Source organism: Dermacentor andersoni, chromosome 4 (assembly GCF_023375885.2).
Source record: "Dermacentor andersoni chromosome 4, qqDerAnde1_hic_scaffold, whole genome shotgun sequence".
NCBI lineage: Eukaryota > Metazoa > Arthropoda > Arachnida > Ixodida > Ixodidae > Dermacentor > Dermacentor andersoni.
In genome coordinates, this window is record NC_092817.1 from 80,715,724 (window position 1) to 80,729,313 (window position 13,590).

Consider the following 13,590-nt stretch of genomic DNA (forward strand, 5'->3'; position numbering starts at 1 on the left):
GCAAGACTTCGAGTATTGCAAAGTACTGCATGAGATAGCACTAGCGTTGCTGCCTTGAGGCATACACGGCACTTTTCATTAAGGCTTTTCAATCTGTCATTAGAGTTTTAGTTACAATGAATCGGTGACATATACAAATGCATCTTCCATTCAGATAGAAACTGTTGTAGCCAGTTTCTTGCTATAGCATGGCAGACATCTAATCAATGGCCCTTTTTGTTTTTAATTTCAATGACACTTGTTCTGGTGGCTCTTGGGACCAATCTTTTATGGTTAATGTTGCAGCTGGATAAATGTGCACAATCCTCTGGCTCTTACGTCATGCTATGAAACGTTTACTAATGGCATCAAGAAGCAACTGTCCTCCCGGTGAGGCTCCCCACAAATAGTAGTCACATGGCACAGTGCACAATATACGTACTGCATGACATGTTGCATGTGCTTTCTAGTTGTCTGCAGTACTCAACAAATGCAACTAAGGAAAAAGAAGATAAAATCCCAACCGGCTGAGAATTCATCTAAAGAATGACGGGCCAGTGCTTCGATGTCACCTTACACACATACTTTATTTTAACCTGCCTTTAGTGGTGGCCAGCCAATCTTGAGCCATTGTGCGAGCACTCTGGAAGCTCAAGTTCTGTCAGCCAAAGCCACCGTTGGGAGTGTGGATCTGCGCATGCTATATATTTGAGGCATTCTCCACTATGTTGGAAATGGCGTCAATAAATCGGAGAAAATCTGTGTATAACTTAGAACATGTATATTTATTCATTCTATCTCAAACGTAAAGCTTCAGTTCAAGTTTACTTGTCGTTGGCAAAGTCAGCAGGGTTCTTGCGCATTGACTTCTTATGCTCACGCTCACCCCAGTCGTAGACGAGGTAAGTCAGAACAAAGGCTGCAACAACAAAAGGAGAGGGTTATGTGTCATTTAGCAATTAAGCCAACAAAACTTTCAACTCGTGCTGTCTTGAGAAAGATATGACATGTAACACGCAGCATGCACACGATGAGCTAATGCTTACATGCAGAGTGCAAGATTGTGCACACAACCTGTAGGACCTAAACGACACTGTTAAGCATTGCACGAGTTCTACAGGCCAATGAACAAAGTCCTCTCTCACAGTATCCTTTGCCTGTAATACAATGTTTAACTTCATGCCACTTATGGCCGTCTGACTAGAATATGCGCAGCTTCCAGTTTGTATATATTTCTCATTAAATAGCTTAAGGAGAAGTGAAGCTAAAGACAAGGCCTGACAAGGGTCTTGGTCCTCTCGATTACAAGTTTGCTAGCTATGAATTTAGGGCATGAATGTGGAACTGACGTTGATTAACAAAGGGGCCATGTCTACTTTGTTGAGACTACCACCTGTTCTGAAAGAAATTCTCCTCCATACTCTGCCACAATGTACACTTGTATTGGGGTATGAAAAACCGCTCAGCAGCTGTATTAATATCCTTCTCAAATGGTTTTGCCCTAAATTACATGAAAATGAAAAATTGTAGAATATCTCCTGAACAACGTTTAACAAATTGGGCATGTTACAATAAAATTTTGAATTTTGCAAATATGCAACCCCATGTGCACGGGGGTTCCACTGCTACCTTAGGAAACTGCATGGACAAGGAATATGAATGATAGCAGCACATTTTAAATAAGCAATGTGTGAAGTAACATTGGCATTGAACGCTGATGACAAGTGTTGAAGATAAACCTAGAGAACTATCTCAAGAGAGATAAGGCATTGATGAGACAAATATACCATGCATTTTCAGTGCAATATTCCTCGCACTCAACCTTGTTGAGTGGCATCAATGTCATCGCCTAGTTGCGGCAATATTGTGTACTTCATAGACATGGATGTGACGTGCAAGAGCGCTGCTATGATGAACGGTTAAAAACGTAATTTGTGATTTGCGTTCGCACAATACTGTAAGCACTGTGAAAAAAGCTATGGGATTACGTTTTACAACCATGGGAACAACACATCACATTCTGAACACAGTGGCACGCCAATGGCTGCCTCGCGAAAGCTGTTGTAACCATAGAAGTGATGTCATGGCCTCCTAAACTGCGTGCCCGATCGTGGGGGCCGTGGGAAACCCATGGAATGTGATCAACAGGCTGAGCAGGCTTTTCAACTGTGGCATGCCGACTTTCTCTAATGTCCTGCTGCTATTGTGTGGCACCATATGACGTAATGGGAGAGTGAAATGTGCACTATAAAGTTGTCGAAATTTGAGTGGAGGGCAACTCTCATTTTGCTTGCATTATGAATTTTCTCTGACCGCTAACTTCGGTTTGTGTGGTTCAATCTTCATAATTCCTTTTGCTCTGTGTGACATGCTTAGAATAGATATTGAGCAAATATGGTGACCTGAAAATGGTGCTGCTGGGCCCCTTTAAAGGAGCCCTCCAACCCTTTTCAAGGCACTGTTTTTTTGGTTGCGGGTTGCATAGATTGACAGCTGGAGAAATAAATGCAAAAAAAATGTCAGCGATAGGAGTAAACAGTCCGAAGTTATTCAGCCAAGAAATTTCAAGATACAAGGAAAAATGAAATGAATGCCTCGACTCATATTTTGAACTGTCTTCTGTCCCCATTTCTCTGACCTACTGATGTAACCCATCACTGCCGATGGTAAGAGTTCGATGCGCCTACATAGCAGAAGTCCGCATTCCGTGGTTGCCTACACACCTTATGCTCACAGATTCCGGTTACTCTGGTGTGCTGATGGCACTGTCGCCATGGTAACAAACTGCCCTTGCCCCCCCCCCCCCCATCCCAGCACATTTTCCGTTTGCCACTACTGGGCTGCAAACTTGTAGCGATGCTTTAACCGATGCTAATGCCTTTTGGCACTTTTCGTGTTTGTGAGTGGCTGTGTTCTAAGCTCGGTCCGGGGCGGAGCATCTCTTGACCACTCATGAACGCGAAAAGCACCGAAAGGCATTAGTATCGGAAAAGGCATCGTTACAAAATCGCGGACCTGGTCGAGCATCCTGGGACTGCGTAACGTCTCTTTTGTTCAGTTCAACACAACACCAATTCACAAAGGTGAGAAACCTACATCACGTGAACAACACTGAAGAGTATATTGCACATGCAAAATGAGGCAACCGGCGACAAGGCTGCTGAAGAGCATACACACGCGAGAAGAGAAGCTTTTGTGCTTAAAGGTTAGAGACGAAAGAACAGCCAGTGGCCCTACTATGTTATGCAAATGTGTCTGCTTGTATTAATACAACAGTACAGCAAACAAAAATAAAATAATTTATTACATTTTTGTTGCAGTGCAGTGGTTATCTGCAAATCGTGGAGGAGCAAGTTGTGACGTCACTGATGCTTCTATAGTGAGCATCACTAGGCGATGATACGGTTGACAGCAATGTAGTGATTTGCTTGCGTGGTTACAATAATAAATATTTTAATATTGGTGTAATGACCTACGCTAAAAGTATCTCCAACTGTTAGTCTATGCAACCTAAGAAGTGTTTGAGGACCCCTTTAAAGTTATTTTCCTCATTGAAGTAAGTAAACTTGCAGTAAACATCCAAACATAGTCAACGCTTTTATTTAATCCCAAGTGGCTTGCTATTACAGGGAACTACTGAAATGCCTTATTGCTTTTTATTTTTATATTGCTTTTATTATTCATATTGTTTTTATGTTATATTGTTATATATTTATTTATATTTATATTGCTTTATTTTTTATTGCTTTTATTTTTATAAAATGCCTTTGCATTTTATTGGTATGCTTTCACCAGGATGAGAAAAGGCTGGGGATTTTGTATATAGGTTGAATAGTTATTGAACACAAGGATAAATATTTGACGTCCAGCATTTTTGCATACTCTCTAATGGTCAAACATGCGAGCACACTAGGCCAAGGTGGTTCAAAACCTCCTGTAAGTGATCGCTGCCTGCTGGCTGTTCGGAGCACTTCGCTATTTCTACTACTAAGCTGTTCTTGCAAGCACTCCGCCAAGTGAGAAAGTAATTCCAGCTCCTGGAGGCTTCACTACTGCACAGAGGGAGAAGTTACTGAAATGTCATCGGGGAATCAGTGAATTAGCTGAGCGACAACACACTGTGTTAGCTAATCACAGCTTGCTTTCACAACACCTGCAAATTTTGCATGTTTTACAGAATGCTACGGTTACTTTTGTTAAGCTTACCTAGAAAAATGTTTACACCCTCTAGGGCTTATCTCGTCCTCAAACAATAATCGTTATTTTATACTGCATGCTTTTCTTTTGACACACTGTACTTGCTACTTTTCTGTCAAGGATGCCATGTTGCGGTGTTACAAACATGCAGTTCGTTACTTGAATGTATCAGGCATGCAGCATTAAAGAAAGGAAAAGCACGCAATATAGATGGCAATTATTGCTTGGGGACGATATAAGTTCCAGACAGTGTAAACTTATTTTAAAGTGTACCTGAGTGATCAACCTTATTATTGGTCTTGTAGAATCACCCCAAGCTCTCTGTGAGCGACACTTTGTCATCACCTTCAGTCTATGTGTTTAGTCATGCTCGGTCTACTTCAGTTATGCTGCTTGGTCATCTCTGCTATAACCACATAAATGCTGGTGCCCTTTGACTAGTGTATATGACCATCTTGTTTGAATTTGCATTTCCTTTCTAATGGTGCAGCACATTGAAAAAGATATATATGATTTGTTTTCACTTCAGACACCGCCTCTCTGCACATACCTCACAGAAAGAGAGAGTAGTCAGAATTCAATAGTGTCAATAATTGCCTTTTACTGAATATTAATTCCATTTGAAAAGTGAACTGTTTCCGCACCTCTAGCTCTCATTTATTGTTTCCTTGATACACAAGCAAGCCAGTTGGCAATATATAATGAAAAAAAAAAAGGGGGGGGGGGAATCATGCCGTCCATGTTGCCACAATTCCAGTTTCTTCGTAAAACTATTCATGACCTTCACGTGCGTGCACACGGACGTAACAAAATAAACGAGACAAAAACTCACGCGGCAGGACATAGAATATTTGGTCCTTCGTCCTGCGAATGACGTTAGGGATGCCTTGCTTGAACAAGCCGGCGAACGCGCGCTGCTCGTATGGAGACACTCGGTACATCACGATTCCGCGCAGTTTGTACAGGTTCCCGAAGTGAAGACCCATTGTTGATGCAATTTACCTGAAAGCAACAAGAAAGAGAGAGATCTAAAGCCGTGATGTGTGGAAAGTACGGACGCGGTACAACCGGTGCCATCTGATTACACACACATTGTTGGGCTAAAAACTCGTATGAAATGTCGATGGTCTCACGGATGCTACATCACGTTTAGTGCAGGCTAACGCCCCGTTCACTGTTACAGTCGTAATGACAGCCTGTGACTGGATTACAAGATAAATATAAAAAAGTTTTAGCAAAGCAACTCAACAAATGGGTTGAAATCCGGGTCAGTTGGTACATAGCTGAAGTAAAAAAACCAGTCACCAAAAGCAAGAAGAGCGCTTACTTGAAAAAGAGTTTGCTTTTTTAGGTCGGTCACGATAGATATCTTGTCTTTTCATGCTCTGTGATTAACGATGCTGCTGTTGTGCATGCTCTGCTGGCCTTGCTGGGACTACGCCGTTTCTAATAAAGCTCAGTTGATAGTCCAGTCGTTGTGCTGTGAACCTCTCGTCTTTTGTGACTAACACCTTTTGTAACAAGGAGCAGCCACGCATGTATGAGAATGTCCCCTGATGACCTTGATTTCGGTTCACCAAATTACCGTTCCTGTATTAACTGCGCACATCACTATGGAAGCTGCTAAGAAAGTGGCTCAGAACAAGCATGTTTACAGCAAAAAATCGGCGATCAAAGCAGTCGAAGTGACTGCCCCGGGACGACGCAACGAACGTAAGTATGTTCTCAACTCCTCACACAGAGAGCGCACAAGTAGTGCACTGTCTGTAGATTACGCAAAGCTCACCGGTGTGCATCTAATAACGAAGACGATGAAAACAAGTAACAATAAATCAATGTAAACAATACCTTACCAGTCCTGGTCTGCTTAAGGAGTCGCAAATACGATGCACAATTGCAGGCGCAACCGCCTCGGACACCTCCAACCAGCACAGGCACGCTCAGGCACGCTCAGGCTCAGGCCTTCTGGCTCTGCATGGCTCTGTGTGGCTTAAGCTGACTTGTGTGTGGTTCATTCATACGATTAAATCACACCGCTAGCCTCTACGCCAATTTTGGATACCACGCACCGCCACGCACCACAACTTGAAAGTAGCAAAGTTACGCGTTTTTGATATGTTACCGTTGTTCATAATAAAAAAACCGTATTCTGTGTATGCTATCATTTTGCAGATTTGAAATTATACGCAGTCATTGTGGTGCTATGTAATGAAACCGACTGCACTATTTTTACTTGCTGCGCGAGCGATGTTCTTAGGTTTTTGAGGTTGTGAGGTTGCGCCCCGGCCGGATTCACATTCAAGGCATGGTTCATGGCGACCTGTACAAAATTGCGATCAGCTGTGCTCCGTAAGATGCCTTCTAGGACCCTTCTCTGCGTGTGCAACGTGGTGCATACATTGTTTTGCGCACTGGCGCTGTCAACAACGTGCTGGCATAGAATAGAATAGACAAGTTAATGCCGTCCTGTGTCAAAGTGCTACTGAAAAGTACCAGTTACAGCTGATCATTGCTCATCGAATCGTTTGTTTACACCGTCTCCAATCAGTAGGCGCTTAAAACAAAGCCTTTACTTTTGCGAATAGTTTGATATCTCTAAGCAATGAACGCTTTAGAACAGTGACGATGGGGATGGGCCCGTGTGGCGGTTGTATGGTAGAAAGCACGCTTTCTCATCCCGATGCATCTCGCCTGCTTCGCTCCTTAAACCGAATAATCCTGTGTGTCGGTGGGAGCAAATGCTCTCGTTCCGAGGTTTCGGTGGTTGTGAAAGAGAAGAGATCGACGTAAGTAACGTAGTTGGGAACTCTGACAGTGAGAAATAACGGCATCATTCAGGTATTGATCGCTATCTAGAGTACACGGATATTGGTGTTATCGCTCGAATGATAAAGAGACGTACAGACTAGTTCAATCATGCTTTCAGCTCGGGTCCCTCATCAGGCCGCGTTTTAGGAGTCAGTTGTCCACAGTTATATTTCTTTGCGTTAACGGATGCAGAGCTGCTAGTGCCTTCTTTCAAGTTACGTGACAAGTGTGTGTGCGCATAACCTTCGCGGTGCTGTGATGCAGGGAGAGGAGTCATTCTGAACCATGGCCTTCGCTGGTGCCACCACGATTCTCCCAAAATCACCACTCATTACAGAGTCGTGCCCAGGGAAACAGATCCTCGATGGAAAGGTAAAACATTTTCGCCTAAGCAATAAGGAAATAAGCGAAAAAATAAAATTTTTTAAAATGATAGAGCCATGTAGATAAAGGGGTATATTTAATTATTTGAGGAGTATGAAATGTTGCGACTGGTTGCACAGTCTCATGTCAAGTAATGATGGTTTGCAGCAGAAAAACACGTTTACATATATGTTTTCAGCAGCAGGAAGATGCGGAAAGAAATTTCACTGGAAATGAAAATGCTGTAGCAATCGAGGATGGGATAATGTGACAATCCTCTTTCAATGCTATTCCTTTTTGTGTTTCAAGAGTTGACCGAGCGGTGCTCTGCCCAAATTATTACTGGGATCGGCCAGCTGTGAAAAGTGGACGATAATGAAGGAGAAGAATCGAGTGAAAGGAATACATACATTATACAGTTTACATAGGGGCAAACTTGTAATGCTATGGGAAGGGCAAGTGCCCAGTGAAATTGTTAAGCTCAGAGTTGAGTACGAAAAGTGTTCTTCATTTGCCCAAGTCAGAAACTTCTTTCAGGCAGTAATGAGACTTAAAGGGACTAACAACTGGCCAGAATGTGTTGTGAAACGTTGATGGAAATGAAATGACCATGATTTATAGTGATATAATCCAGCACGCTGTTCCTAATTTAACTAGGAATTATAATTTTAAATTGGCAAAGCAAGTTTCAAGAACCAGTAAGTGGCGAGGCCTGGCGGGGAAATCTTGGTGCTTCGGATGTAGTCTATGAGATTGCTGTATGTAAGTCGGCTGTTATTAAGTACAACATAATTATTGCTTAAAATTTCAGTTGCTATATTATTGAACACTTGCGCTTTATTCTATGCTTCAGAAATCAAAAGCGCACACATGGCTGTGGCAACATGCTGAATTGCCTATCACATGCAAAAGCGTCATTTCATTTTGACTGGTTATATACCAAAGCAGTTGGACAGGAAACCACAAAAATGTGGAGCTATTATTGCAGAAATACTTTAACACTTCGGAAAACATGAATCGCAGGAAATCGACTTGATAAACAAAGTAATATTTTCTCACGGTTATGGCCACCCTTGTTGTCTGCCTCCCACTAATGCCGGATTATAATTGCTATCGCACCTATCTAACACCGTTTTCAGCATGCTTCCTGTGAACGACTACATCCTCACTTTAGATTGAAAAATTCTGATAAAAAGTGTTACACAGTGTTTTCCATGTTACCATAGTTCATGATTAAACACGCTGACTGGTAAGCTTTCCATTGCATTAAAAAAAATTAAGTACCATCAAAATTGGTTGTCAGTCATTCCTCTGCATGTGCATGCAATACTCTTAAAGTTGTCCATTTTCTTTTTCTTATTGTACCTGCTCTCTATTACGTTCACACAACCAGGTCACGAATTCCACCTTTCCCTTTTTATATAACAAGGTCTTGTTATATTTGGTTATATTTGGTTGTGTTAACCAAGCATGCTAGAAATAACTTTATCACCATAAAAATTACCAAAGGAAAGTGACAGCAGTCGGCAGGCTCCCAGCCTTTGTTCATTGTTCTGTACTGCCATATGACAGGCAATGTAAGTGTAGACTGACATTATTCTGGTGCCATACAAATAAAAGCATAGTGTCAAGATGTGCCAAAGAGAAACACTCTGCTGACTTATCATCAAGCTTCCCTGTAAAACGAGCATTGCCATTCTGAGAAAGGTTAACAGAAAGGAAAAATGTTCAATTCCCACTCATGCATTTATTCTTGTCTGTTGTGTTGTTACCTTGAACAAGTTGTTTCCTGCTTGGTAATGGGGCTAAAACAAATGGGCATGGAAAAAACAAACACTTAAGAACATGTGCACAAACTGTCACTTGAGTGTTTAATAAAACCTTAGTAAATGTGCCTCTCTCCAGGATGCTCTATGTATGCAAGAAAAAGTAAAAACATACCCTTCCCCTTTGAAAGAAAAAAAAGTTCCACCAAATAATTATTTGCCTATAAGGTGTTTTTTTCATCATAGAATGCAGTGGAAGCATGGCTGCCACACAGCTAAACCTATTTATGCCAGAAAATTTCAGTGTTGTGCACCTTCATTCTTGTGCAGTATTTTTTGCAAGTCCCTGCTTGTGTAGCAGCACCCATTTGACAGTCGGAGTACTATATTTGCATGATTCTGCTGCACCTCCGATTGTAATGCGCTGTTAAATTATCGCCCAAATATATTTTAAAAATAGGTAGTGACTACAGTGATGGGGCCCGGCACTTTAACATCTGCACTGAGCATTGAAACTTCACTCTCTTATATGCTCCATTTGGTTATACAAAAGCGGGCATTAATAATCATGACGTACTTGAGAACTGATACACCCAGCAGGCCACTTCCCAATCAACTAAACATATTGCCATTCAATCTTATGCGTGAGCCTAAAACAGCTAGCAACGTAAACAGTGTTGTGAAACGTAATCATCCTTTTCCTGTGTCCATATTTTTTTCATCATACCAGAAGTACTGCCGCTGGAAATTTCAAGCTGCCTCCTGTACATAATGTATATGGCAAAAGACTACTTGAATGTGTTGAAGTTAAGACATGGAACAACATACACTCCAAAATAAGAAACAAAGAATTTCGCCGAAGCACTATTTATAATTAGCTATAAACCACTGATTTTGTGCCTGTATTCTTGCTTGGTGTTCTGTTGTTTGCGGTTTCATAATTTATGTAACTGGTGATAATTTCTATGCATGCCGTAAAAAAACATCTTTTTTTGTTTTTTTTAAACGTGCTAATGTGTCGCATTCATCCGCTGTATTGTTCCCCCTGTGCTTGTACCGAATGTCTATTATATATGTTTCGCATATCCGGACCCATCCTCTAGCCTGCGGCTATTGGGTCCAACAGTCTTTTGCATATGCACTGTAACCCCTATGATGATAATAATAAAGAAAGAGAGAAAGAAAGTTCACTAGAATGGAAAGGGAATGGTAAAAATCACATCAAAGGAAAAAGGCATGGCATATGTTCATGCTTGTGTAGCACCTGACAATGAATATTTTACTGCATTAAAAAAAGAAGCAGCCGGTAATTGCGCGCTTAGAAGACCGATAAACATACAGTGCGATGCAACTTGAGAAATAATTACATTGAAGCTTCCAAGACTTTAGAAGAAAAGAAAAAGAAAACACTCGCGACGGCACTTCACAAGTCGCCGTAGGCGTTGAAGCCTAGCTATAACGAAATTATTTCTGAACAGCTCTGATAGTGTCCATGTAACAATAGTTGCTTGCGTATTGTCAAATGCTCATATACTGCGGCATAAAGCTCACGGTACGGTGCGAAAACGTGCTCGCAGCAGAAGAAAAAAAAAAAAAAGAAACAAGCATTGCGCGCGGACATGCATGCAGACGCGCATTCGGTCACCGCAAACCTGTGCGATCGCTGCATTGAAGCTTCATTCTGCTTTGCTCCATTTGGTTACACAGACAGCTCACTATAAGAACATATTTCATATAGTTTTTTCTCAGCGATTGCCTTCCTTTCACGCAAGAAACCGGTTCAGGGGAAGCGATTGCGGCGATCACGCGCAGTGTCCCAGCTTATTGCACATAGTAGGTAAAGAGATAGCATCTGTAAACTGTTCTGTGCTTTCTGTTTGTCCAATATTACTATTTTAAAGGTAAAATACTTGTGTAATTTCAAGAGTACTTGCAAAAATGTCCAGGAGGGCTCCCGCGTAGTATCTTTATTTAGCGCCAATAGCCAGACCTACGCAGAGCGTGTCGCATTGTCCCTCAGACTACGCAAGTGAGGCGCTTCCAACAGATGGTGACTCCACAAGTCCTTGCCCCCATAGTTGAAACTCTATGCTCGCCCTATAGAGTTGGTTATATTAACTCTATGGCTCACCCCAATACCGACATCATTATAGTGACGGCCCCATCGCTACAGTGTTGTTCTTAAAGTGACGGGCCCCGTCACTATAGTACTGATGTTAAAGTACTGGGCCCCGTCACTGCAGTCACTACAAAAAAAATAACTTGGTGCCAATTGTACCACGCACATCAAGTAACGAAACCCAAGTCAATGCTTACTGTGTTGAAACAATGTTATGGAACATACAAAGGCACAGAGATGCACACACAGCTGAATCTTAGTGGCTAGCCGCTATCATAGTCCGACGGCACCTCCTTTTCGCTTTCTACCGACCACAGAAAATCATCTTCAGTCCCATCGAATGCATTAGAAAGGTCACGCTTACAGCAAACTGGAAAATGGCAACCACAAACCAAGACATTAAAAAAGAAAACATTTCTTCGATGACAGTGTGGCTAGCTAGCTTGCATTGAGCTTTTCTTCTTTATTAAGAAGCTATTTTGTTTTTGATATTGAGGAAAATTAGTTACAATTGTAACATGCAAGCAAATTTCAATGCGGTTTTTAATAAAACAAGTGCGTGTTAGAATCGTGCACATGTACATGTGTAGTTTCTTCTCTGGTATAGCCGTTCATGTACGGGCAATTCATGATAAACTTTCGACGGTTTCATGTTTCTCTAATTGAATCAATAGTCATAGGCTGATTTTGAAAGTGGCAGGACACTTTACAGTCATAAAGTTACTAAATGCCATGGATGCTTTGACAGGATAATCTGATTCTCTAAAAATAATACTTGTGATTCATGCACTGCATGAAACATGCAATGAAAGTCCACAACTCGTCAGACAGCTCTGTTGTGACAGCCGGCTTTTTTTGAACTTGTGACCCCAGCTCCACTTTTTTCTCTGGATGGAAGATGTTGAAAAAAATCACAAACAGTTATAATAGAACAAAGGGGCAATCTTTCACAGTGTATTCAGAGCTTCAGAAACTCTAGCTTGTGTGGTGGCATCATGACTAAGTGATTGCAAATGGATGTTGTGATGGTAATTATTAAGTGACTAGTCAAAACAGTTTTTTTTTTCTTGTGTTGAGCGTGATACTAAAAGTTTTCCTTTTAGCTTCCAGCTTGAGTTTACAGTGGAGTCTCTATAAATGAAAATCTCTTAAACAGAACTGCTGCTTAAACGTGACACCATCCTCATGATTAGTTGGTTTTGTATTCATACAACCCTTCAGCTTTGTCTCTCAGTAAATGGAACTTCCTATAAACGGAACCAATTTCCCTGGTCCCTTCAGGTTCCATTTAAAGAGAGTCCAGTGTGTATACAAATATATATTTTTTCTTGGACTTTGTTGTAGTCTTTTGTTTGCCTCAAATCTTAGCACCTTCCCAAACTCTGGCCATCATCAACATAGAAAAATTGGGTGCTTAGGTTCAGTAAGTACATTATTTACATAGAACAATTACTCTCTATACAAACCTATCTTGAAAACTCCGTGGCTCTGAAGAAACGAAGCAAGTAACCTGCTGTATGTGTTGTTTGTTGCTGCAGAAGTGGATATGACCCGTGCCTCCGATGAAACGGATGTGGTCATCGTTGGTGGCGGGCCAGCAGGCTTGTCAGCGGCCATTCATCTGCGGCAGTTAGCCACCAAGGCGGGCAAGGAACTTCGAGTCTGCCTAGTGGAGAAGGCCTCGCAGATTGGTCAGTTCCTGCAGCCTTCACCTTTTGAACATTCCTCCTCAAGACTGTCAAATTGAGTCATGTTTTCATTTGGCACTTTAAAGGAGACACATTTTTGATGCTTTAGAACTCTACCATGCACTCCTCACATGTAAAACGATGACATTTGATAAGTATTGTTTGTCTCGAAATGCTGCTCTGGCGTCGTTAGTGTTATTAGACTCGGAGCAAAATTTGATGTCGTGTAGTAAAAATGGTAGGTATGATGACGCTGGCCACAAATACATAGAGTGCTGCACGTGTTTATTCAAGCGGTGCTCCCATGTGGCAGCTGAAGTAATTACAGAAATTTAGTGAGTTGCTGCATCCACCTCCTGGGTACCAAAACCTAAAATGGGTCATAGAATCAAACATTGTAGAAAATTAATTAGGGCACTCCGACACTTGCCAGCATCTTTTCTAGGGCTTAGAGCATATAGGCTCTCATTCGATGCAAGAAACTTTCAAGGTGAAATGTCAAGTCAGTACTTTTAAGCTCAAAACATGTATGTTCACTAAGTTGTGATGTATTTTTTTTTTTTCATCTCAATATGTTAAATCCATATCTTATAAAAATTACTTGTGTCAGTAAGACTAGTGCTGCTACTTTGCTCTAGGACTGGCTGTGGCTTCTGGGGCATTAACACAG

General features: G+C 41.5%; 2 protein-coding genes across 2 annotated transcripts in view; one reads left to right on the top strand and one right to left on the bottom strand.

Annotated features, from left to right (window-relative positions):
- Nucleotides 1–745: 745 nt before the first annotated feature.
- UQCR-Q (Ubiquinol-cytochrome c reductase ubiquinone-binding protein) lies at nt 746–6,158 on the bottom strand. Its single transcript, XM_050183301.3, has 3 exons — nt 6,030–6,158; nt 5,009–5,178; nt 746–898 (listed from the first exon to the last, which is right to left on the bottom strand). The coding sequence occupies exons 2-3, from the start codon at nt 5,160–5,162 to the stop codon at nt 804–806; spliced, it is 249 nt and encodes an 82-aa protein (XP_050039258.1). The 5' UTR covers nt 5,163–5,178; nt 6,030–6,158; the 3' UTR covers nt 746–803.
- Nucleotides 6,159–6,417: 259 nt separating this feature from the next.
- Nucleotides 6,418–13,590, top strand: part of Etf-QO (electron transfer flavoprotein-ubiquinone oxidoreductase) — a 33,590-nt gene continuing 26,417 nt past the window's right edge. The window contains exons 1-3 of the mRNA XM_050183284.3: nt 6,418–6,525; nt 7,249–7,356; nt 12,771–12,923. Of these exons, the coding sequence (XP_050039241.1) occupies nt 6,489–6,525; nt 7,249–7,356; nt 12,771–12,923 (298 nt within the window). The 5' untranslated portion in view covers nt 6,418–6,488. The remainder of the gene's footprint in view (nt 6,526–7,248; nt 7,357–12,770; nt 12,924–13,590) is intronic.